This window comes from Heptranchias perlo, chromosome 4 (assembly GCF_035084215.1).
Source record: "Heptranchias perlo isolate sHepPer1 chromosome 4, sHepPer1.hap1, whole genome shotgun sequence".
Lineage (NCBI taxonomy): Eukaryota > Metazoa > Chordata > Chondrichthyes > Hexanchiformes > Hexanchidae > Heptranchias > Heptranchias perlo.
Window position 1 is genome coordinate 103,354,625 of NC_090328.1, and position 24,383 is coordinate 103,379,007.

General features: G+C 44.2%; 1 protein-coding gene across 5 annotated transcripts in view; it reads left to right on the forward strand.

Annotated features, from left to right (window-relative positions):
- The window catches only part of LOC137321167 (transmembrane protease serine 11B-like protein), a 119,443-nt gene extending 100,424 nt beyond the window's left edge, over positions 1 to 19,019 (forward strand). For 4 of the 5 annotated variants that reach the window (XM_067983420.1, XM_067983423.1, XM_067983424.1 and 1 more), the window contains 4 exons: positions 4,611 to 4,773; positions 6,685 to 6,941; positions 12,030 to 12,166; positions 17,495 to 19,019. In XM_067983420.1, the coding sequence (XP_067839521.1) occupies positions 4,611 to 4,773; positions 6,685 to 6,941; positions 12,030 to 12,166; positions 17,495 to 17,656 (719 nt within the window). In that variant the 3' untranslated portion in view covers positions 17,657 to 19,019. The remainder of the gene's footprint in view (positions 1 to 4,610; positions 4,774 to 6,684; positions 6,942 to 12,029; positions 12,167 to 17,494) is intronic. The other variant, XM_067983421.1, reaches the window with a different exon arrangement.
- The last annotated feature ends 5,364 nt before the right edge of the window (positions 19,020 to 24,383 follow it).

The following is a 24,383-nucleotide window of genomic DNA, read 5'->3' on the forward strand; positions in this document are numbered from 1 at the left end:
TATCCTTCTCCATAGCTATCTTAAAACTAATGGAATTATGATCACTGGTCCCAAAGTGATCCCTCACTAACACTTCTGTCACCTGCCCTTCCTTATTTCCCAAGAGGAGGTCAAGTTTTGCCCCCTCTCTAGTCGGGCCATCCACATACTGAATGAGAAATTCCTCCTGAATACACTCAACAAATTTCTCTCCATCCAAGCCCCTAATGCTATGGCTGTCCCAGTCAATGTTGGGAAAGTTAAAGTCCACTACTATTACCACCCTATTTTTCTTGCAGCTGTCTGTAATCTCCTTACATATTTGCTCCTCAATTTCCCGTTGACTATTTGGGGGTCTGTAGTACAATCCTATCAAAGTGATCTCTCCCTTCTTATTTTTCAGTTCTACCCATATAGACTCAGTGGGCGAACCCTCGGATATATCCCCTCTCACTACTGCCGTGATGTTCTCCCTAATCAAGAACGCAACTCCCCCTCCTCTCTTACCTCCTGCTCTATCTTTCCTATAGCATCTGTACCCTGGAACATTGAGCTGCCAGTCCTGCCCCTCCCTTAGCCATGTTTCAGTAATAGCTATAACATCCCAGTCCCATGTACCCATCCATGCCCTGAGTTCATCTGCCTTGCCCATCAGACTTCTTGCATTGAAATAAATGCAGTTTAATCTAGACTTCCCTTGGTCTTTGCCCTGCTTTCTCAGACCATCTGTCCAGTCATGTTCTGTACACTCTCCCTTACTGCCTTTTGTTTCTGTCACCACTTTACTTCCCACTGACTTCCTGCATCAGTTCCCATCCCCCTGCCACATTAGTTTAAACCCTCCCCAACAGCACTAGCAAACACTCCCCCAAGGACATTGGTTCCAGTCCTGCCCAGATGCAGACCGTCCAATTTGTACTGGTCCCACCTCCCCCAGAACCGGTTCCAATGGCCCAGGAATTTGAATCCCTCCCTCTTGCACCATCTCTCAAGCCACGTATTCATCCTAGCTATCCTGTCATTCCTACTCTGACTAGCCCGTGGCACTGGTAGCAATCCTGAGTTTACTACCTTTGAGGTCCTACTTTTTAGTTTAACTCCTAACTCCCTAAATTCAGCTTGTAGGACCTCATCCTGTTTTTTACCTATATCGTTGGTACCTATATGCACCACGACAACTGGCTGTTCACCCTCCCCCTCCAGAATGTCCTGCAGCCGCTCCGAGACATCCCTGACCCTTGCACCAGGGAGGCAACATACCATCCTGGAGTCTCGGTTGCGTCCGCAGAAACGCCTGTCTATTCCCCTTACAATCGAGTCCCCTATCACTCGGTCTCAGAGTGTCGCTCTCAGAGTGTCGGTCTCAGAGTGTCGGTCTCAGAGCGTCGGTCTCAGAGCGTCGGTCTCAGAGCGTCGGTCTCAGAGTCTCGGTATCAGAGTGTCGGTATCAGAGTCTCGGTCTCAGAGTCTCGGTCTCAGAGTGTCGGTCTCAGAGTGTCGGTCTCAGAGCGTCGGTCTCAGAGCGTCGGTCTCAGAGCGTCGGTCTCAGAGTCTCGGTATCAGAGTGTCGGTCTCAGAGTCTCGGTCTCAGAGTCTCGGTCTCAGAGAGTCGCTCTCAGAGTGTCGGTCTCAGAGAGTCGCTCTCAGAGTGTCGGTCTCAGAGTGTCGCTCTCAGAGTGTCGGTCTCAGAGTGTCGCTCTCAGAGTCTCGCTCTCAGAGTCTCGCTCTCAGAGCGTCGGTCTCAGAGCGTCGGTCTCAGAGCGTCGGTCTCAGAGCGTCGGTCTCAGAGCGTCGGTCTCAGAGTCTCGGTCTCAGAGTGTCGCTCTCAGAGTCTCGGTCTCAGAGTGTCGGTCTCAGAGTGTCGGTCTCAGAGTGTCGGTCTCAGAGTGTCGGTCTCAGAGTCTCGCTCTCAGAGTGTCGGTCTCAGAGTCTCGGTCTCAGAGTCTCGGTCTCAGAGTGTCGGTCTCAGAGTGTCGGTCTCAGAGTCTCGGTCTCAGAGTCTCGGTCTCAGAGTGTCGCTCTCAGAGTGTCGGTCTCAGAGTCTCGGTCTCAGAGTCTCGGTCTCAGAGTCTCGGTCTCAGAGTCTCGGTCTCAGAGTGTCGGTCTCAGAGTGTCGGTCTCAGAGTCTCGGTCTCAGAGTCTCGGTCTCAGAGTGTCGGTCTCAGAGTGTCGGTCTCAGAGTGTCGGTCTCAGAGTGTCGGTCTCAGAGTGTCGGTCTCAGAGTGTCGGTCTCAGAGTGTCGGTCTCAGAGTGTCGGTCTCAGAGTGTCGGTCTCAGAGTGTCGGTCTCAGAGTCTCGCTCTCAGAGTCTCGCTCTCAGAGTCTCGGTCTCAGAGTGTCGCTCTCAGAGTGTCGGTCTCAGAGTGTCGGTCTCAGAGTCTCGGTCTCAGAGTGTCGGTCTCAGAGTCTCGGTCTCAGAGTCTCGGTCTCAGAGTCTCGGTCTCAGAGTGTCGGTCTCAGAGTGTCGGTCTCAGAGTGTCGCTCTCAGAGTCTCGGTCTCAGAGTGTCGGTCTCAGAGTGTCGGTCTCAGAGTGTCGCTCTCAGCGTCTCGGTCTCAGAGTGTCGCTCTCAGCGTCTCGGTCTCAGAGCCTCGCTCTCAGAGTGTCGGTCTCAGAGTGTCGGTCTCAGAGTGTCGGTCTCAGAGTCTCGGTCTCAGAGCGTCGGTCTCAGAGTCTCGGTCTCAGAGTCTCGGTCTCAGAGCCTCGGTCTCAGAGCGTCGGTCTCAGAGTGTCGGTCTCAGAGCCTCGGTCTCAGAGCCTCGGTCTCAGAGTCTCGGTCTCAGAGTCTCGGTCTCAGAGTGTCGGTCTCAGAGTGTCGGTCTCAGAGTGTCGGTCTCAGAGTGTCGGTCTCAGAGCGTCGGTCTCAGAGTGTCGCTCTCAGAGTGTCGGTCTCAGAGTGTCGGTCTCCGAGTCTCGGTCTCAGAGCGTCGCTCTCAGAGTGTCGGTCTCAGAGCGTCGGTCTCAGAACGTCGGTCTCAGAGTCTCGGTCTCAGAGTTTCGGTCTCAGAGCGTCGGTCTCAGAGTCTCGGTCTCAGAGTCTCGGTCTCAGAGTGTCGGTCTCAGAGTGTCGGTCTCAGAGTGTCGCTCTCAGAGTCTCGGTCTCAGAGTGTCGGTCTCAGAGTGTCGGTCTCAGAGTGTCGCTCTCAGCGTCTCGGTCTCAGAGTGTCGCTCTCAGCGTCTCGGTCTCAGAGCCTCGCTCTCAGAGTGTCGGTCTCAGAGTGTCGGTCTCAGAGTGTCGGTCTCAGAGTCTCGGTCTCAGAGCGTCGGTCTCAGAGTCTCGGTCTCAGAGTCTCGGTCTCAGAGCCTCGGTCTCAGAGCGTCGGTCTCAGAGTGTCGGTCTCAGAGCCTCGGTCTCAGAGCCTCGGTCTCAGAGTCTCGGTCTCAGAGTGTCGGTCTCAGAGTGTCGGTCTCAGAGTGTCGGTCTCAGAGTGTCGGTCTCAGAGCGTCGGTCTCAGAGTGTCGCTCTCAGAGTGTCGGTCTCAGAGTGTCGGTCTCAGAGTCTCGGTCTCAGAGTGTCGCTCTCAGAGTGTCGGTCTCAGAGCGTCGGTCTCAGAACGTCGGTCTCAGAGTCTCGGTCTCAGAGTTTCGGTCTCAGAGCGTCGGTCTCAGAGTCTCGGTCTCAGAGCGTCGCTCTCAGAGTGTCGGTCTCAGAGCGTCGGTCTCAGAGCGTCGCTCTCAGAGTGTCGGTCTCAGAGCGTCGGTCTCAGAGTGTCGGTCTCAGAGTCTCGGTCTCAGAGCGTCGCTCTCAGAGTGTCGGTCTCAGAGTGTCGGTCTCAGAGCGTCGGTCTCAGAGCGTCGGTCTCAGAGCGTCGCTCTCAGAGCGTCGGTCTCAGAGCGTCGGTCTCAGAGCGTCGGTCTCAGAGCGTCGGTCTCAGAGCGTCGGTCTCAGAGCGTCGCTCTCAGAGCGTCGGTCTCAGAGCGTCGGTCTCAGAGCGTCGGTCTCAGAGCGTCGGTCTCAGAGTCTCGGTCTCAGAGCCTCGGTCTCAGAGCGTCGCTCTCAGAGCGTCGGTCTCAGAGCGTCGGTCTCAGAGTCTCGGTCTCAGAGCGTCGGTCTCAGAGCCTCGGTCTCAGAGCCTCGGTCTCAGAGCGTCGGTCTCAGAGCGTCGGTCTCAGAGCGTCGGTCTCAGAGCCTCGGTCTCAGAGCGTCGGTCTCAGAGCGTCGGTCTCAGAGCGTCGGTCTCAGAGTCTCGGTCTCAGAGTGAGCCTCCCCTTATGCTGGGGTGCATTTTCATAGAGCACCAGCTGCTCTCTAGTATCTCATCATGATTCATGTCTGAGCCCAGTCAATGAGTGTCAGCTTGGAGGGCATCACAGTCAATCCTAACCCTGTCCCCATCCAATGTCCACACAAGCACATTACCCAACAGGAGTCACTGAGCCAACTGTGGCATCCGTGCTGCTGACCGGCTGAGATCAGTAATTCAGCATTGACCAAGAATCGAACCTGGAATCTATCTTGTCTGTTTAACCTTGCTCCACACTTGGCAGTGTGGTTGTCTATTGACCCATAAGGGGAATTTTAACCTGTACATTCTTAAAGTGGATGGGGAATGTTCCAATTTAATTTTTGTCTTTTGAATTCTTGTTTTCAAATGAGTATATCAGGCACTAAACATTTCTACATTTTATACAGCTTGTGGCTCCAGACCTGGAATATCCAGTAGGATTGTTGGTGGGACAAACTCAATGGATGGTGAATGGCCCTGGCAGGTTAGCCTCCAGATCGGATCACACGTCTGTGGTGCTTCCATCATCTCTGACAGGTGGCTCGTCTCTGCAGCTCACTGCTTTTGGAAGTAATCACATTATTGATGTCTTCTTTTAGTGCGGCCTATTAAAACAAATGACATGTTAAATTCTATAAATAGAGCTTTAGTTATCATTTTTTTGGTTGTACTTTGGACTTCCAAAAAGCGTTTGACAAAGATCTGCACAAAAGACCCAAGGTTTGGGAATTGAGGGTAAAAAGTGGGAATGACAACAAATTGACTGGAGGATTGGAAGTGGTAGGTACTTGTCAGAGGAGTTATGACAGAGTGAGAGGAAAAGGGTGGGCTGGGTGCCACATGGACTGGTGTTGGGACCCCTACTGTTTGTAATTGATATTAACGACTTGGATTCAGAAACTCAATGCAAATTGGTCACATTTGTAAATGATATCAATTAGGAGAGGCAATTGAGTCTGAAGAGACAGCTTGGGTACTAGAAATTGAATTAGGCAAAATAAGTAAATGAACAGAACAATGCTAAATTAAATTTAAGTGTAAAGTAATGCACAAGGGAAGGAAAAACAGGCAGCGTATATACTCCACGAATGGTGTTGATAAAGCTCAGGATGGAATTGAAAAGAAACCTAGGGGTTTTAGTAGACTCGATGCTCAACATATCCAAAATTTAGGACTGATGTCAGCAAGCCCTTCTTCACACAAAGAGTGATCAACACATGGAATGAACATCCAGGTAGGGTAGTGGAGGTGAATTGTTCAGGAAACAGTTGGATGCTAAGTTGGGGGGAACCATAGAGTATTTCTCAATGGATGAACTAAAGTGGGCCTCCCTCATCTGTGGCCACCTTAGGTGACCTTGTGAACCTCAACCATGAGATCATCTTGTGGAATGGGAACTGCTCTTACTTCATTCCTTTTCCGAATCTATACATCTAATCATTTTATTTGTGACTTTATTAGCAGGCTGTTGATGGATATGAGACAAAGCTAAGATGAATTGGGCTGACCGGAGGGTTTTCACTCCTCTTTTTCTTGCTGGCCCTGTAGTGAAATCATTCATGGTGTTGCACTAAGTACCACAGCATGACAGTAATGTGCAAGATATGATATATCATGCAGTGGACATGTGATGCAGCATCTGAAATCAATGGTACCACACAAATGTAGTCCAATACTTTGCACATGTCATGCACTGTGATGCCAAAAAATAAAGCTTTATTTGGTAATCACAGACATTCAAAAGGGAACTAGATATATATTTGAAAAGAAAAATTTGCAGGCTATGGGGAAAAGGCGGGCAAGTATAGTTAATTGGATAGCTCTTTCAAAGAGCCAACACAGGCATGATGGGCCAAATGGCCTCCTTCAGTGCTGTAAGATTCTATATTGTTATCTGAGTGGACCTTTCTAAATACAAAGCATTCAGATCATTCCACCTGATCAGACTTGCATCCAAGAAGATGTAAGCATTTGGGGTTTCATAGCATCAGACTGTGTATTATCGACACAGTGGGGTAGACTTTGACTTTGCGCAATGGTATAAAATGGGTGATAGCGAGTCGGCATCTCTCCCAATTTTTGTTTCCATTGGAGTCAATCAGAGCAGTTGGGAGAAATGCAAAACAGGCTGCCGACTCACTATCACACATTTTACACTATCATGCAAAGTCAAAATTACCCCCAATCTCTTTTTGATAAACCCCACTTGTGATGCAAACAATAGTATATAAAAACGTAGCATGCTAATATTAAAATCTTACCCCATTTGGCTTAATGAAGAATCACCTCAATACCAGTCTCAGATCTAAAATCTTAGCAAAATAAGGTGGGCTAATATACAGTTGTGAATGCTGGGAGCTGATCAACCTGAATTTTTTAATGCACCTTTAGACCTTTTGAAAGGCAGATGGAATTTGAACATAATGTTTGTCACAATGTGATTGATATTTTACTGCCCCTGTTTATTTAAATTGAATACAGCACTCAGTCACTGTGGAAAGCCTACATGGGATCAGTTGATGTAGGAAAAGGAACCATCCGAAATATTAAAAGAATTATCAGGCATCCCAATTACGCCCGCAAAACCCAAAATGACTTTGACATCGCAGTGCTGGAGCTTTCCTCCCCTCTCACCTTCTCTAACGTCATCCAGCCAGTTTGTCTCCCATCGAGTAGCCAAGTCTTCCCTGCTGGTCGAAGCTGCACAATCACAGGATGGGGGGCTCTTGTTTACCAAGGTTAGTCGACAAGTTAGTTGATTTATTGTAAAGTTAACAGAGTGCAACTAAAGCTGTGGTAATTGAATATGTGATGGTTTGATTCCTGCTCTGGATGCGGCAAATGTGTGAGATACAACAAATCATTAGTTTGGTACACCTTTTCTTAATACTGAGTGAAGATGGGAGGTGGAATTTTGTTATTAGCATGAACTGAAATTCAAACTCAAAATGATCCTAATTAGACCCAGTTAGGTTAATTTACTAAATGATAAAATTTGATCTGATTTAGGCTATATTCAGAATTTTAGTAAAATGCCACCTCTTTCCTGCTGCCTAAAGCTTCTGCAGTTCATGTTTAAAAGCCTGACAACCCTCACAGCCTTCCTGTTATAAAAAGCATCTTCCTATTTGCCTTTCTTTACACACAGAACTTTCAAAGAACTTTCCAGCACAATAGGTGTGAGGTGTTCTTTTGATTGCCTAGACAAGCTAATGAGCTTATTGTTTAGTCTCTGGGAAAACAACAACTTCCATTTAGCATGTTAATCACTTTTCATCCAATTGCCTTTCTTTGGCTTTTGAGAATATATTTTGCTTAAAAAAGTAACTCTTACTTTCAAATTCTTTCTGTGGAAAAATGGGCAAAAAATCCTGAAACATGACACTGCCACACACAGCCCATTTCCCGAACTTGTCTAAATCAACAATTTTATTTTAAAATCACAAGCTTTCGGAGATTATCTCCTTCGTCAGGTGAGTAGTGAATGAGAGCTTCTCAAATCGCATATCTTATATTAGGCTGGGACACCATCACACCAATCAAAGGTGTCGTTGGTGTTCAGACAGGTTAGCCACGGAAAACAGTAGGTCCCAGTATGCTGAATACACATTGTGTCAAATTACACAGACAGAGAGAAAGAGACCCAAAAGGCAGAGAGAGAATTTTCAGTTGTATTAAAAACAGATAACTTTTTTTCCCTTGCTGGTGGGGTTACGTGTAGCGTGACATGAACCCAAGATCCCGGTTGAGGCCGTCCTCATGGGTGTGGAACTTGGCTATCAATTTCTGCTCGACGATTTTGTGTTGTCGTGTGTCTCAAAGGCCGCCTTGGAGAACACTTACCCGAAGATCGGTGGCTGAATGTCCTTGACTGCTAAAGTGTTCCCCGACTGGGAGAGAACCCTCCTGTCTGGCGATTGTTGCGCGGTGTCCGTTCATCCGTTGTCGCAGTGTCTGCATGGTCTCGCCAATGTACCATGCTCCGGGGCATCCTTTCCTGCAACGTATGAGGTAGACAACGTTGGCCGAGTCACAGGAGTATGAACCATGCACCTGGTGGGTGGTGTCCTCTCGTCTGATGGTGGTACCTGTGTCGATGATCTGGCATGAACACTTTAGCAGTCGGGGAACACTTTAGCAGCCAAGGACATTCAGCCACCGATCTTCGGGTAGGCGTTCTCCAAGGCGGCCTTCGAGACACACGACAACGCAAAATCGTCGAGCAGAAATTGATAGCCAAGTTCCACACCCATGAGGACGGCCTCAACCGGGATCTTGGGTTCATGTCACGCTACACGTAACCCCACCAGCAAGGGAAAAAAAAGTTACCTGTTTTTAATACAACTGAAAATTCTCTCTCTCTCTGCCTTTCGGGTCTCTTTCTCTCTGTCTGTGTAATTTGACACAATGTGTATTCAGCATACTGGGACCTACTGTTTTCCGTGGCTAACCTGTCTGAACACCAACAACACCTTTGATTGGTGTGATGGTGTCCCAGCCTAATATAAGATATGCGATTTGAGACGCTCTCATTCACTACTGACCTGACGAAGGAGATAATCTCCGAAAGCTTGTGATTTTAAAATAAAATTGTTGGACTATAACCTGGTGTTGTAAGATTCCTTACATTTGTCCACCCTAGTCCATCACCGGCATTTCCACATCTTGTCTAAATAAGCCTGCGACCTATTGATTTGGTCTAAATTACTCACCGCTGAGCACTTTTCCATGCCATTTATAGATTTACGGGTGGTTCCATTTATGCCCTTGTCTAATCATTAATGAAAATGATGAAAATCAATGGTCCCAACATGGAGCCTTGTGGAACTCCACTTATATGTCAGCCGCGACTCAGAGGTAACACTCTTAACTGAGACAGAAAGCTATGGGTTCAAGTTCCACTCCAGAGATTTGAGCACAAAATCTAGGCCGACACTCCAATGCAATACTGAGGGACTGCTGCACTGTCGGAGGTACCGTTTTTCAATTGAGATGTTAAACCGAGGCCCCGCCTCTCAGGTGGACATAAAAGATCCCATGGCACTTTTGAAGAAGAGCAGAGGAATTCTTCCCGGTGTCCTGGCCGATATTTATCCCTCAACCAACATCACTAAAAAACAGATTATCTGGTCATAATCACGTTGACATTTGTAGGACCTTGCTGTGTGCAAATTGGCTGCGGCATTTCCTACATTAAAACAGTGATTACACTTCAAAAGTGCTTAATTGGCTGTAATGCGCTTTGGGGCGTCCTGAGGTCATGAAAGGCGCCATATAAATGCAAGTCTTTTGTTTCTTTTAGTAATCATGCGTTGGAGAGTGAGAGGGGTAATTCCTAGCAAGCAACGTCCACTAGCACAGCTCATAGAGATTTGGAAACGGGTCTTGCTTGACTGAAAAAATCTGATTGGTGCAATGATGTTCTGATAGTTTAATTAATTTTGTACACATCGTTTCAAAGTAACACATGTTGAAACCAATCCCCGACTCATCGCTTGATCATTTTTATTTCATGTATCAAACAAACCGATTGGCTGCCTCAACACCACTGAAGATGCTCAGGTCTTGAAATTATGCTGTGCGAATGTTAGCTTACGAAGGCAGAATGGATTTGTATCAAATTGCTCTGTCTGCTATTTTAACAGAGGCATTAATCCGTTTAAATTAAGTTAATGCCTCAATTAAAATAGAAGACAAGGGAATTCTATATGAGCACAATATGCATTAGGGTTAATGTTTGGCAGCTTAATTTCAAGTCTTCAATTTTTGAACAATAAAGGTAGACAAATAAGGCTCTGTAAATAACAGGTTATTACTAATAATTGTAATCTTCCATTTACGGAATTCAGTCCGTTAGATAATTCAACAATTCTACATGTTGTATTTATAAAATGTTTGCAATTAATAATTGAAAATATGTATATAAATCTCGAATACTACAGTGTAAAATGTTTAGGCAAACATAAATCATGCATCAGATCAATAACGCACATAAACTAAGTGTTTGATTAGTAATTGTAATATTGGGCCAGAATTTGCTGTCAACGTAACGGTGAGACTAATGGCGCTCTCTATTATGTATGCGAAAATGGTACAACAACTTCAGGCAAGGGCAGATATGCGGTTAAATGCGGAAATCCAAAAGTTGTCCGAGATGCACCGCTCCGCCGTTAGCCTCGTGAAAACGGCATCTCACTGTCTGCCTCACCATTGATATGCATTGTACGGCATGAAGTTGCTGTATTTTCATGGTAGATATGAACTAAATTCGCCACAGAAAGTTAAATCTTGTCCATTTCAGTTTAAGTACTCTTTTAACGATGTGATAAGTGTTAATTACTGCTAGTCAACATCTCTGGCACTGAAAATTAACTATTACAAGTGTGCAGTCTCATTCCTTGAGGTTTTAATTGTTGTTGGAGATTTAAAAAATGTAAAATTTTAAATTTAACAATTTTTTTTAACTTTTCCTTTCTGTCTTTTTTCTCTCTCCCTTAATCCAATCTTTCTCTCCCTCTCTTTATTTTTCTTTCTGTACCTGATTTGACCTTGAATTCACTCACTCTAATTTGCACTTCCTTTTCAGTCCTGTTAATTTCACAATTTCTTCAATCTGATTGGTTAAGGAGACACATAGCTCCTTGCCCTGTTCACTCAGGCCCCAGATGCCCTGTTTCCCTCACTGCGACGTTATCAGCTCACACTTTCAGCAACTTGTCACACAAAAAATTTTAAAAACTAAACGTGTAAGGGCAAGTCTAACTAATGGCAGACGCCTTTAGATGCCCTGCCACAGCAAATTATGGCCCATTATTTAAATATTTTTCTTCTATTCTATTCCACTTAATGAGCCTCACTCCTTCCATCCAGCGCCAAGCTTCCTTCAAGTCAACAGAAGGGACACTTCATTTATATGTATTGGGACAAATTCTGCTATGCCCTGCACCCAATCACACATGTACAAAGCCAAGATAAAGTGTTTCATATTATGGAGTGATCTGCCGAACAGACTGGGTAGAACTGGCAAAACATGCCCATCAAGATAGTAGAGAAAGTGCCAGTTACAAGCTAAAATTTGAATTTAGACCCTCTAACTGGCACTCTGGGTTACTGTGCTGCCTATGCAAATGTTTTTATGGTCAAAATATATACTATAATTTCGTCTTCTTAAAGTTTTACTTTTAGCTGGCCCGGTATGATACTGTTACGACTTGGAAATGGCAACTTCAATCTCATTCTCAAGGTTAGCAAAGTTCATCAGGCAGAATTGATTGGTGTATCTATTCCCTTTACCCACCAGCAGGAATAAATGATAGCCATTGGTGACATCCATTTCAATGATGGCATCAGCCTCAACATTTCCACAATGCCTTTTGTCTTTTGGATGAGACAAATCGAGGCCCCGTCTGCCCTCTCAGGTGGATGTAAAAGATCCCATGGCACTATTTCGAAGAAGAGCAGGGGAGTCCAGGCCAATATTGATTCCTCAACCAGCATCACTTTTAAAAAATAAAACAGACTGGTTATTTATCTAATTGCTGTTTGTGGGACCTTGCTGTGCGCAAATTGGCTGCCGCGTTTCCTACATTACAACAGTGACTACACTTTAAAGTACCTCATTTGCTGAGGCTGTGAAAGGCCCTATATAAAAGAAAATTCCTTCTTTCTATCCCCTGTTGCTCTTGGACACTAATTGATGTTTAAACTTTGAAACTGTCAGATTTGTGAGTCTTTCTAATGTATTTCCTCAAGATAAAATGCTCTTTAAGAAGAAGATAATTACAGAACCTGAAACACAGGGCAAAGCTTTTATTTCTTTTCTCCAGGCTCGCTCTCAGGAATCCTTCAAAAAGCGGACGTGAACATCATCGAGGACAGCACATGCAGAAGAATCTATTCACCCTTTATCACCAATAGGATGCTGTGTGCTGGCTTGTTAAGAGGAGGAGTCGATTCCTGTCAGGTAGTTTTTAACTCAATACCTTAACATTTATTTAGTAAATGGCAGTTAAAAAAGCATATGGGATCCCTGACTTTATAAATGGAGGCATAGAGTACAAAAGCAAGGAAGTTATACTAAACATTTATAAGTAACTGGTTAAGCCTTAGCTGGAGTATTCTGTCCAATTTTGGGCACCACACTTTAGGAAGGATATTAGAGAAGGTGCAGAGAAGATTTACTAAAATTATACCAGGGATGCGGGACTTCAGTCATGTGGAGAGACTAGAGAAGCTGGGATTGTTCTCCTTAGAGCAAAGAAGGTTAAGGGGTGATTTAATAGGAGTGTTCAAAATTATGAAGTGTTTTGATAGAGTAAATAGGGAGCAACTATTTCCAGTGGCAGGAGGGTCGGTAATCAGAGGTACACAGATTTAAGATAATTGGCAAAAGTACCAGAGGGAAGATGAGGCAAAATTTCTTCACGCAACGAGTTGTTATGATTTGTATTGCACTGCCTGAAAGGGTTGTGGAAGCAGATTCAATAGTAACTTTCAAAAAGGAATTGGATATATAATTGAAAAGGAAAGTTTTGCAGTGCTATGCGGAAAGAGTAGGGGAGTGGGACTAATTGGATAGCTCTTTCAAAGAGCCAGCACAGGCATGATGGGCCGAATGGCCTCCTTCTGCACTGTATGATTCTATGATTCTAATTTCACCTCCATTATGTTGCATTAATTTCAGTATAATCTTTTCTTTACACAGAGAGTGGTACGAGTGTGGAACTTGCTGCCACATGGAGTGGTTGAAGCAGATAGCATTGATGCATTTAAGGGGAGGCTTAATGCAGTTATGAGGGAGAAGGGCATGGAGGAATACATGGGCAGGGTGGGAAGAGGTAATTAGACTGAGAGGGGGCTCATGTGGAGTATAAACACCAGCATAGACCAGTTGGGCCAAATGGTTTCTGTGCTGTAGATTCTATGTAATTCTATGTAGTGGGCATTAAATACTTCTATAAACTGTTAAATCCATTTATTAGTGCAAGGTGTTGGTCTCAAAATCGTACGACACCAGGTTATAGTCCAACAGCTTTATTTGAATTCACAAGCTTTCGGAGCTTTGCTCTTTCGTCAGGTGAGTGAAGGGTTCCATAAAGGCACCGCATATATAGTCAGAGAACAATGCCTGGTGATTACAGATAATCTTTCTAACTGCCCATTATCACACCTCGGCAGAGAGATAATCACAGCAATCAAAGGAGTAGATGGTGTTCAGACAGGTTAGTCAGGGACACATTACATCCGAGAATACTGAATACACAAGGGGTCAGATAACAAAGACAGAGAGAGAGAATGACCAGTTGTATTAAAAACAGATAACTTTTTTTCACTGGTGGGGTTACATGTAGCGTGACATGAACCCAAGATCCCGGTTGAGGCCGTCCTCATGGGTGCGGAACTTGGCTATCAATTTCTGCTCAACGATTTTGCGTTGTCGTGTGTTTCGAAGGCCGCCTTGGAGAACGCTTACCCGAAGATCGGAGGCTGAATGTCCTTGACTGCTGAAGTGTTCCCCGACTGGGAGGGAGCCCTCCTGTCTGGCGATTTTTGTGCGGTGTCCGTTCATCCGTTGTCGCAGTGTCTGCATGGTCTCGCCGATGTACCATGCTCCGGGGCATCCTTTCCTGCAACGTATGAGGTAGACAATGTTGGCCGAGTCACAGGAGTATGAACCATGTACCTGGTGGGTGGTGTCCTCTCGTGCGATGGTGGTATCTGTGTCGATGATCTGGCATGTCTTGCAGAGGTTGCCGTGGCAGGGTTGTGTGGTGTCGTGGACGCTGTTCTCCTGAAAGCTGGATAATTTGCTGCGAACGATGGTCTGTTTGAGGTTAGGTGACTGTTTGAATGCGAGTAGTGGAGGCGTGGGGATGGCCTTAGCGAGGTGTTCGTCGTTATCGATGACATGTTGAAGGCTGCGAAGAACATGGCGTAGTTTCTCCGCTCCGGGGAAGTACTGGACGACGAAGGGTACTCTGTTGGTTGTGTCCCGTGTTTCTCTTCTGAGGAGGTCTATGCGATTTTTCACTGTGGCCCGTCGGAACTGTCGATTGACGAGTCGAGCGTCATATCCCGTTCTTACGAGGGCGTCTTTCAGCGTCTGTAGGTGTCCATCGCGTTCCTCCTCGTCTGAGCAGGTCCTGTGTATTCGCAGGGCCTGTCCATAGGGGATGGCCTCTTTGACGTGGTTAGGGTGGAAGCTGGAAAAGTGGAGCATCGTGAGGTTGTCCGTGGGCTTGCGGTAGAGTGAGGTGCTGAGGTGCCCGTCTTTGATGGAGATTCATGTGTCCAAGAATGAAACCGATTCTGAGGAGTAGTCCATGGTGAGTTTGATGGTGGGATGGAACTTGATGTTATCGTGTAGTCTCTTCAGTGGTTCTTCGCCGTGGGTCCATAGGAAGAAAATGTCATCGATGTAGCTGGTGTATAGCGTTGGTTGGAGGTCCTGTGCAGTGAAGAAGTCGTGCCCGAACTTGTGCATGAAAATGTTGGCGTATTGGGGTGCGAATTTGGTCCCCATGGCTGTTCCGTGTGTTTGGGTAAAGAACTGGTTGTCGAAGGTGAAGACATTGTGATCCAGGATGAAGCAGATGAGTTGTAGGATGGCGTCTGGAGATTGGCTGTTGTTGGTGTTGAGTATTGATGCTGTCGCAGCGATGCTGTCATCGTGGGGGATACTGGTGTAGAACACAGAACATCACTGAACTAATACAGCAATGGCAAAAACAAAATAGTGACATTTGTATAGTAATGGAGGTGTTGTTGTTCGATGGAAGAGTTTGTGAGGGAGAGGAGATCTAGACAGAACCAACAATCTGAATCTCTCTCAATTGAGGCAAGGCAAAAGAATCTAAAATTCCCTGTTGAAGTTGGATTAGCTCCCTTAGTTTACATGTTCCATCCTCGATTGTGACATGTGCATGACATCAATCCCTGATTATGACAAATTCATAATGTCACTTTCCAGATTGTGACGCGTCCACAGTATCACCTTGCCCATTATCAACCATGCACAGCGACATATTACTGACAGTAATACATGCATGATATCACATTGCTGACTGTGACACACATGTTGCTGATCATGAAACATGCACAGATTCACTCTGCTAGATTGTGGCAGACATGCAGTGCTATTTTTGTTGCTGAAACAATTCGCATGCCATCATAATTTCCAGTTGAAGTGGAGATTGTGGTGGAGTTGAAAATAGATTGTCATCTGGTTTGACAACTTATTGGTGGGTCCAGCCTATGAATCCAAGCCAGTTTCTCTTCCTTCTTACAAACAATTATTCCACTGTACTTTAGTCAGTTCTCTGTTCCTAATATAGCACAGGGCTGCTGTGGCTGTACTGTTGCCATAATTAAATACTTCACAATAGCTTATACAATACCACTTTAGTAATAGGAGAAAGGTATACCAGGAAGCAAAATGTTGTTTCATTATTCACTATCCATTATTTACCAATACTTTCTGACATTACAGATTCCACTCAGGCCAAAATTCAATTGCTTCAACAATATCGATATTACTATTAATTTACAATTGTTTTAATAGGAGATTTTAAAATGACAAGCTGTATTCACTCTCGCCTCTGAGTCAGAAGGTTGTGGGTCCAAGTCCCACTCCAGAACCTTGAGCACATAATTCAGGCTGACGCTTCGGAGGTGCCGTCTTTTGGATGAGACGTTAAACCGAGGCTGTGTCTGCCCTCTAAGTGAACATAAAAGATCCCATGACACTACTCGAAGAAAAGCAGGGGAGGTTTCCTGGTGTCCAGGCCAGTACTTATCCCTCAACCAACATCACTAAAAAACTGCTGTAAAGCACTTTGGGACATCTTGAGGCCGTGAAAGGCGCTATATAAATGCAAGTCTTTCTTTTTTCATGTTAGGAACCCCGTCTGCCATTTCTGGCAGAGTTCCTATACATAAGGGAATTGAAAGAGTCCTACTGAATTTCTAAAATGTAGTGAATGTACTAGCACCGCAGGAAAAAGTACTGACAGTAACTGTACCAATTCTCCCTGTTTAAGATAAGGATTAAGTGTCAGATATGAACTAACACACGCGGAGGAACAATTGTAGTTTAGCTTCTAACGCATTAAGAATGAAAATGGGGACTGACCCTTTAAATCTTTTGGAGAATGAGTCACCCCGTCACTCTAGAAAGTTGAAGACCTTGCAGCCTAGAAATGTCACGTCCCGTCATCTCTGGACCCAAGGTCATGACCTTTTTTCTGGAATTGGTAGGAACACTGGGGAGAGTCTACAGTGCAATGATGTCCAATTTTTATGAATGAAATGTAAGTTTAATGATTATATATAGATGTGACAGTAAGACTATCTGCTGCATTGCTTGGTCCACAGCTCTTCTGAGAGAGTTAGAAAATATTGGCCATAGTTTTCAAGGAATGGTTTCCCCAGTGTGATGTGGAGGATGGCTACATTATTTGATCGAGACAAAAACAGTTTGTTAAGGCTGCAACAGGGAGGTGAAATTCCTTCTCTTGATAAGTTGACTGAAAAAGTCGACGTGAGTACTAAGTGACATTTCCCAATTTGTACTCATGCGTACTTTTTGGGTCAATGGAGGAATCCCGCACACCATCTCGCTCCCTCCCCTCCTCCCCCCAGCAGCAAAGAGCACTGTGGGTTTCCCTCTGCAAACAACAATAAAGCAGCAATAAAATCAATTAAAATAGTGAAGATTTCTGCATAGTACAATGTTCAGTTACTGGAATCAAACTCATATTCTAAGATGAACCATGAATGCTGGGAACTCGCAATAAAAACTGAAGATGTTGGGAATGAACCAAAGTTCAGTCCACATCAGAAACAGGAAGATCGATTAATATTTCAGGTGGGAGTCTTCAGTCAGAATGTCTGATGGTTGGACAGGAGGGGCCCCTTTATAGAAATGCCAGGAATGAGAAGGGAGAACATCAAGAAGAGATCAAGGAGCAGGGGCAGGGGGAAGAAATCGGTCTTCAGCAGTAGCGCAAAATGCGCAATAGCGAATCGGCAGCCCGTTTTACACCCCGCACGATTTTCATTTCTGTTGAAGTCATTAGTTATCGCCCATTTTGCACGATCACCGAACACCAATTTCACCCTGCAAGACTCGTGGCATGTTTGCTTCATTGGCAATAGTGCCTATAAGAATGTGAGATAATTCAAGCAAATGAGATTTCACTAAAAACAAGAGTGCAACCATAAATAAGTTCTTGCTCACGTTCTCTGCCAATAATCACTGTGCAATATTGATTCTACTTTACTTTTATCCCAGGGTGACTCGGGAGGTCCGTTAGTCTGCGTGGAATCTGATGGGACGTGGTTTCTTGCAGGAATCGTGAGCTTTGGGTTTGAATGCGCTAAACCCAATTTCCCAGGAGTCTATTCTCGTGTTACTGTTCTTAGAGACTGGGTGAAGCAGCAGACTGGAGTATAGATGGTTGCAACAAGTGAAGGCCCAATTTGTACTTTTCTGGACTGCTTTCATTCTCCATTAACAAATTATAATTTCATTCTCATTAAGAACTTATTATAATGCAGTGAATTCCTTGCTGCCAGGTTTTCAGAATAAAATGCAACTTCTTATCTTGATCTAGCATTTTCTACCTTATATTTGGGTGAGATAAGAAGATACAAGTACAACATGGCATCTAAACAGTAATAATCTTTTTCACAAATAGACACTTTTGCTGCTAACATACAATTCCCCAGTGCAATATTCTGTTGTTTTTTTGTGGATTTTACTGGGTTAGAATCTAAAATTACTCTAGGCTTTGAAATGTGGTCTAAATCAGTGAGTGATGTTTCAGAACAACAACAACAACTTGCCTCTCAACTCTGCGTTCCTCCAACTCTGACCTCTTGTGCATCCCCCAGTTCCCTTGCTCCACCAATGGTGGCTGTGCCTTCAGCTTTCTAGGCCCTAAACTCTGGAATTCCCACCTTAAACCTCTCCGCCTCACTCTCCTCCTTTAAGACACTCCTTAAAATCTACGTCTTTGACCAAACTTTTGGTCATCTGTCCTAATTTCTCCTTCTTTGGCTCGGTCAACACTTAGAATATCGTGTGCAGTTCTGGTCACCACACTTCGGAAAGGGTGCGTGCATGTATTCTAGAAGGTCCGGAGAAGAGCAACAAGAATGAAATCCAAGTATAATGGGGATGAACCATAAGCAAAGATTAAAGAAACATAAGCTCTACAGCCTAGAGATAAGGTTAAGGGGCATCTCATCGAGATACATAACATGTTAAATGTAGAAATACGATGAACACAAAATATCGCCTCCAGTAGGCCAGGCCAGTAGGTTTAGATTAGTTAAAATACACTTGAAACTGGTATTTGAAAAAATGTCTTGAATCAAAGGATAATAAGTGTTTGGAATATCTACTGGGTAAGCTGATAGAAATAATGACATTAGGGACATTTAAAATGCAGTTGGATAGTACTTGTCACCAATCTATGTGCAAATGTAAATCATCATCTGCATATGACTCGAAGTCTAATCTAATTAAGTCTGCCACCTACAGGCTGACAGAAAAAACTTAATTTCATCACCCTGCTGCATTAACTACACTGTGCAATTGTAAAATGGAAGTACTGCTGTGAAGTAATTTTACCATTGATCTCGATGTCAGCAAAAATGCAAGAAAAAACAAAACTAGCAATTAATTGAAAGATAAAGTGAGAACAAGCAAATGAATTCATTGTTACTGCTTTTCCTGATAGTGCTTGTGAGTTGATTAATCTTTATAAATAAGGCATCATTTTTTAGAAGATAAATTGAATAAAGTGCAAATGTGGCCTATTTTCAGTGTTGTTGCCTGTTCACTATCGAAAGCATTGTCTAATTTTTGAGTATAATGATACTTTTAGTATTGTGACTAATATGCTATTTCTTACATAGACTTTAAACCATACTACACCTTAACTTAATTGTTAGGGGGATGGGTTTCATTTTGAGTGTGGTGTTATGCCATTCAGGTACGAGTGGATTAGTTCACAGTGGGAGACTGGCAGGTTGTGCTTTCAACATATTAACTGAGTTGCTCTCTGGAAGCAAAGAAAGAGAGAGAAAGAGCCCTTGTGGAAAAGTACCTTCCTCTGCTCAACACCTCCAACCTATGGCACAGATGTGTCTGGAAGGTCACTATGGAAAAACCACAGATATGAACCCAGGTCCTGCCAGTTATGACACGCAATCAGTGCACCAGGGTACTAAGCCTCTGAGCCACCCCTTCACATAGCTACTGAAGCCCAGAAAATGCTGTTGGTGATATCGGTGAATGAACACTTAGCATGTTCAGGTGACATTCTTTTGTCTGCTATTATAGTGGTGGTCTTACCCAACATAAATGGATTAATGGCAGCATTAAATTAATGGAGAGAGGAACGTTATTTTCCGCTAATATCACCGACTGTAGTTTCTCGGCTTAAAAGCTACCTTTTTCCAGGATTTTCTTTATGTTTTATGAGTTTGTATCCTCATTAACATTATTCCATAAATCATAGAATCATACAGAACAAAAGGAGGCCATTCAGCCCTTCATGCCTGTGCCAGCTCTTTGAAAGAGCTATCCAATTAGTCCCACTCCCCTGCTCTTTCCCATTGCCCAGCAAATTTTTCCTTTTCAAGTGTTCAATTCCGTTTTGAAAGTTACTATTGAATCTGCTTCCATCACCCTTTCAGGCAGTGCATTCCAGATTAAAACAATTTACTGCATAAGAGATTGGGTTCAATTTTTTTATTTGCCCTTGGAATGTGGATTACAAGGCAGTATTTATTGCCCATCCCTAGTTGCCTTGATGGTAGTAAGAGTCAACCACTTAGTGTGGGACTGGAGTCACATATAGGCCAAACTAGATAAGGTTGGCGAGTTCCATTCCTTGGAGGACACACTAATGAACCAGTTGGGTTTTTACAACAATCTTGTGGTACTAGCCCTCAAATCACCAAATGTACCCAATTCAAGTTCATAACATCATAACGGTGGGATTTGAACTCTCTCAGTTGCTAGTCCAGTACCACATCCTCTAGGCTACCAAACACAGCATTATAAATACTGCAATGATTCCCACTTTACTCCTTCCAGTGTTCTCATTTCAATGGTAACTATGGGGGGGTGATGGAATTACATACCCAGAAAACTACCACCTTCATGATCTTAGATAATGTTTTAGTTGGGCTTCCGAAATCTGGTTATCTTCCTGTATAAATTCCATGTGCCCCCATTCCCTAAAATTCCCCTTTAATGGATGCCCTTTGAAATAACCACTCATTGAAGTTGGTCACCCTGCCCGTTCTCTCCATACCCCAGATCTAGGGATAAAAACAACCCATGTATGGGGAGGAATTGCTCTCCTCATTGTTTGTAATAACTCAATGCCTTTGGGAAGATTTCCTCTGTTTGCTGTTTATAGCAAAATCTGTAAACAAAGGGGCAGATTTCACAAACTAGTGTTCCCAGCAAAGAAGTTCACATGATGGAACACACCTCAAAAATTCAGGCATGAAGGTCTAATTAAAGGACAGAAATTAGTGTAGGGGTGCTGAACTCCTCGCTTGAATTTCCACAGTGTGGTCCTGCTGTGCAAAGCTTTGCACTGAGGTGTCAGCTTTGGCTCAGTGGTAGCATTCTTCTCTCCTAAGCCAGAAGTTCATGGGTTCAACCTCCATTCCAAATACTTGAGCACGTAATCTAGGCTGATACTTCAGTATAGCACTGAGGGACTTTTGCACTGAGGGGCTGTCTTTCAGGTACGACATTAAACCAAGGTCCCGTCTACCATTTCCGGTGGACATAGAACTATGTCATGGCACTATATGAAGAAGAGCAGGGGCATTCTCCCTGGTGTCTTGGCCAATATTTATCCCTCAACCAACATCACTGAACCAGATTATCAGGTCATTTATCTCATTGGTGTTTGTGGGACCTTGCTGTGCACAAATTGGCAGCTGTATTTTCCTACATTACAACAGTGACTACATTTTAAATGTACCTCATTGGCTTGGAAGTGCTTTGAGACATTCTAACGTCATGAAAGGTGGTATATAAATGCAGAATACCCAACTTTTGCCTTGTTATTGTAGTCACAGTGTTAATATGGCTGGTTCTGGAAAGCTGCTGATCATCGGTGACCCCCAAGACGGTGGTGGGACTCCGATGATGGTGCAGTTGAAGGTCAGGGGAGATGAGTGGACTTTCCTTGTTTGAGCTGATCATTAATTGGTACTTATGTAGTATAAATGTTACCTGCCATGAGTCAACCCAAGCCTGAATACTGTTCAAATCCTGCTGTAGGCTGGCATGGGTTGCTTCATTATCAAAGGAGTTGTGAATGGAGTTGAACATTGTAGAGTTGTCAGTGAACAACTCACAAACTCACAACTTCTGGGTTGCTAGTCCAATATCAAAACCACTATACGACCATACACACACCTCCAAGTAATGGACGCTACGCTTCTAATGTCAAGAGAGTGGCTGCATCCTAAGAGCAGATGCTATTTCTATCTATGAAAGGACTGGCATTTCGATGTTACCTTATCACATCTTCAAGAAATCCCCAAGTGCTTTGCAACCAATGGATTACTTTTGAAACGTAGTCATTATTATGTAGGCAAATGCAACAGGCAATTGAGCACAGCAAGACCCAACAAATAGCAATGAGATTAATGACCAGATAATGGGGTTAAATTTCCACAGGGATACTCTCAATTGACTGAAGAGCCGCAGAAACCCCAGAGAAAATCATATAATCTGTTTTTTTAGTGGTGCTGGTTGAGGAATAAATATTGGCCAGGACACCAGAGAGAACTCCCCTGCTCTTCTTAGAAATAAGAACATAAGAACATAAGAAATAGGAGCAGGAGTAGGCCAATCAGCCCCTTGAGCCTGCTCTGCCATTCAATAAGATCATGGCTGATCTGATCCTAACCTCAAATCTAAAGAACACAAGAAGTCGGAGCAGGACCCGGCCACTCAGCCGCTGGGCCCGCTCCGCCACCCACAGGGCCTTGACCAATCCGAACTCAGCTTCATGTCCAATTTTCTGCCCGCTCCCCGTAACCCCTAATTCCCTTTACTTCTAGGAAACTGTCTATTTTGTTTTAAATTTATTTAATGATGTAGCTTCCACAGCTTCCTGGGGCAGCAAATTCCACAGACCTATTACCCTCTGAGTGAAGAGGTTTCTCCTCATCTCAGTTTTGAAAGAGCAGCCCCTTATTCTATGATTATGCCCCCTAGTTCTAGTTTCACCCATCCTTGGGAACATCCTTATTGCATCCACCCGATCAAGCCCCTTCACAATCTTATATATTTCAATAAGATTGCCTCTCATTCTTCTGAACTCCAATGAGTAGAGTCCCAATCTACTCAACCTCTCCTCATATGCCCACCCCCTCATCCCCGGGATTAACCGAGTGAACCTTCTTTGTACTGCCTCGAGAGCAAGTATGTCTTTTCTTAAGTATGGACACCAAAGCCGTATGCAGTATTCCAGGTGTGGTCTCACCAATACCTTATATAACTGCAGCAATACCTCCCTGTTTTTATATTCTATCCCCCTAGCAATAAAAGCCAACATTCCATTGGCCTTCTTGATCACCTGCTGCACCTGCATACTAACTTTTTGATTTTCTTGCACTAGGACCCCCAGATCCCTTTGTACTGCAGTACTTTCCAGTTTCTCGCCATTAAGATAATAACTTGCTCTCTGATTGTTCCTGCCAAAGTGCATAACCTCACATTTTCCAATATTGTATTGCATCTGCCAAATCTCCGCCCACTCACCCAGCCTGTCTATATCCCCTTGTAGGTTTTTTATGTCCTCCTCACTCTCTACTTTCCCTCCCATCTTTGTATCATCTGCAAACTTTGATATGTTACACTCGGTCCCCTCCTCCAAATCGTTAATATAGATTGTAAAGAGTTGGGGACCCAGCACCGACCCCTGCGGAACACCACTGGCTACTGGTTGCCAGTCCGAGAATGAACCATTTATCCCAACTCTCTGCTTCCTGTTAGATAACCAATCCTCCACCCATGCCAGAATATTACCCCCAATCCAGTGATTCTTTATCTTGAGCAATAATCTTTTATGTGGCACCTTGTCGAATGCCTTCTGGAAGTCTAAATACACTACGTCCACTGGTTCCCCTTTATCCACCCTGTACATTATGTCCTCAAAGAACTCAAGCAAATTTGTCAGACATGACTTCCCCTTCATAAAGCCATGCTGACTTTGTCCTATTAAATTATGTTTATCTAAATGTTCCGTTACTGTCTCCTTAATAATAGAATCCAAAATTTTACCCACCACAGATGTTAGGCTAACTGGTCTATAATTTCCAGCCTTCTGCCTACTACCCTTTTTAAATAAGGGTGTTACATTAGCAGTTTTCCAATCTGTCGGGACCTTTGCTGAGTCCAGAGAATTTTGGAAAATTATTACCAAAGCATCCACAATCCCTACTGCCACTTACCTCAAGACCCTAGGATGTAAGCCATCAGGTCCAGGGGATTTATCCGCCTTGAGTCCCATTAATTTACTGAGTACCAATTCCTTAGTGATTTTAATCGTATTTAGCTCCTCCCCCCCTAGAGCCCCCTGTTTGTCCAGTGTTGGGATATTCTTCGTGTCCTCTACCGTAAAGACTGAAACAAAATACTTGTTCAGCATTTTTGCCATCTCCATGTTTCCCACCATTAATTTCCCGGTCTCATCCTCTAAGGGACCTACGTTTGCCTTAGCCACCCTTTTTCATTTTGTATAACTGTAGAAACTCTTGCTATTTATTTTCATAATCTATCTTCCCTTTCTTAATCAGTCCTTTAGTTACTTTTTGCTGTCTTTTGAAGACTTCCTAATCTTCTATCCTCCCACTAAGTTTGGCAACCTTATATGTCCTTGTTTTTAGTCGGATACTATCCTTAATTTCTTTACTTAGCCACGGATGGCTGTCATTTCTTTTACACCCTTTTTCCTCAGTGGAATATATATTTTTTGAAAGTTGTAAAATAACTCCTTAAATGAACACCACTGCTCATGTACCGTCTTACCCTTTAATCTATTTTCCCAGTTCACTTTAATCAATTCCGCTCTCATACCATCATCGTCTCCTTTGTTCAAGCTCAGTATGCTTGTTTGAGAACCAACCTTCTC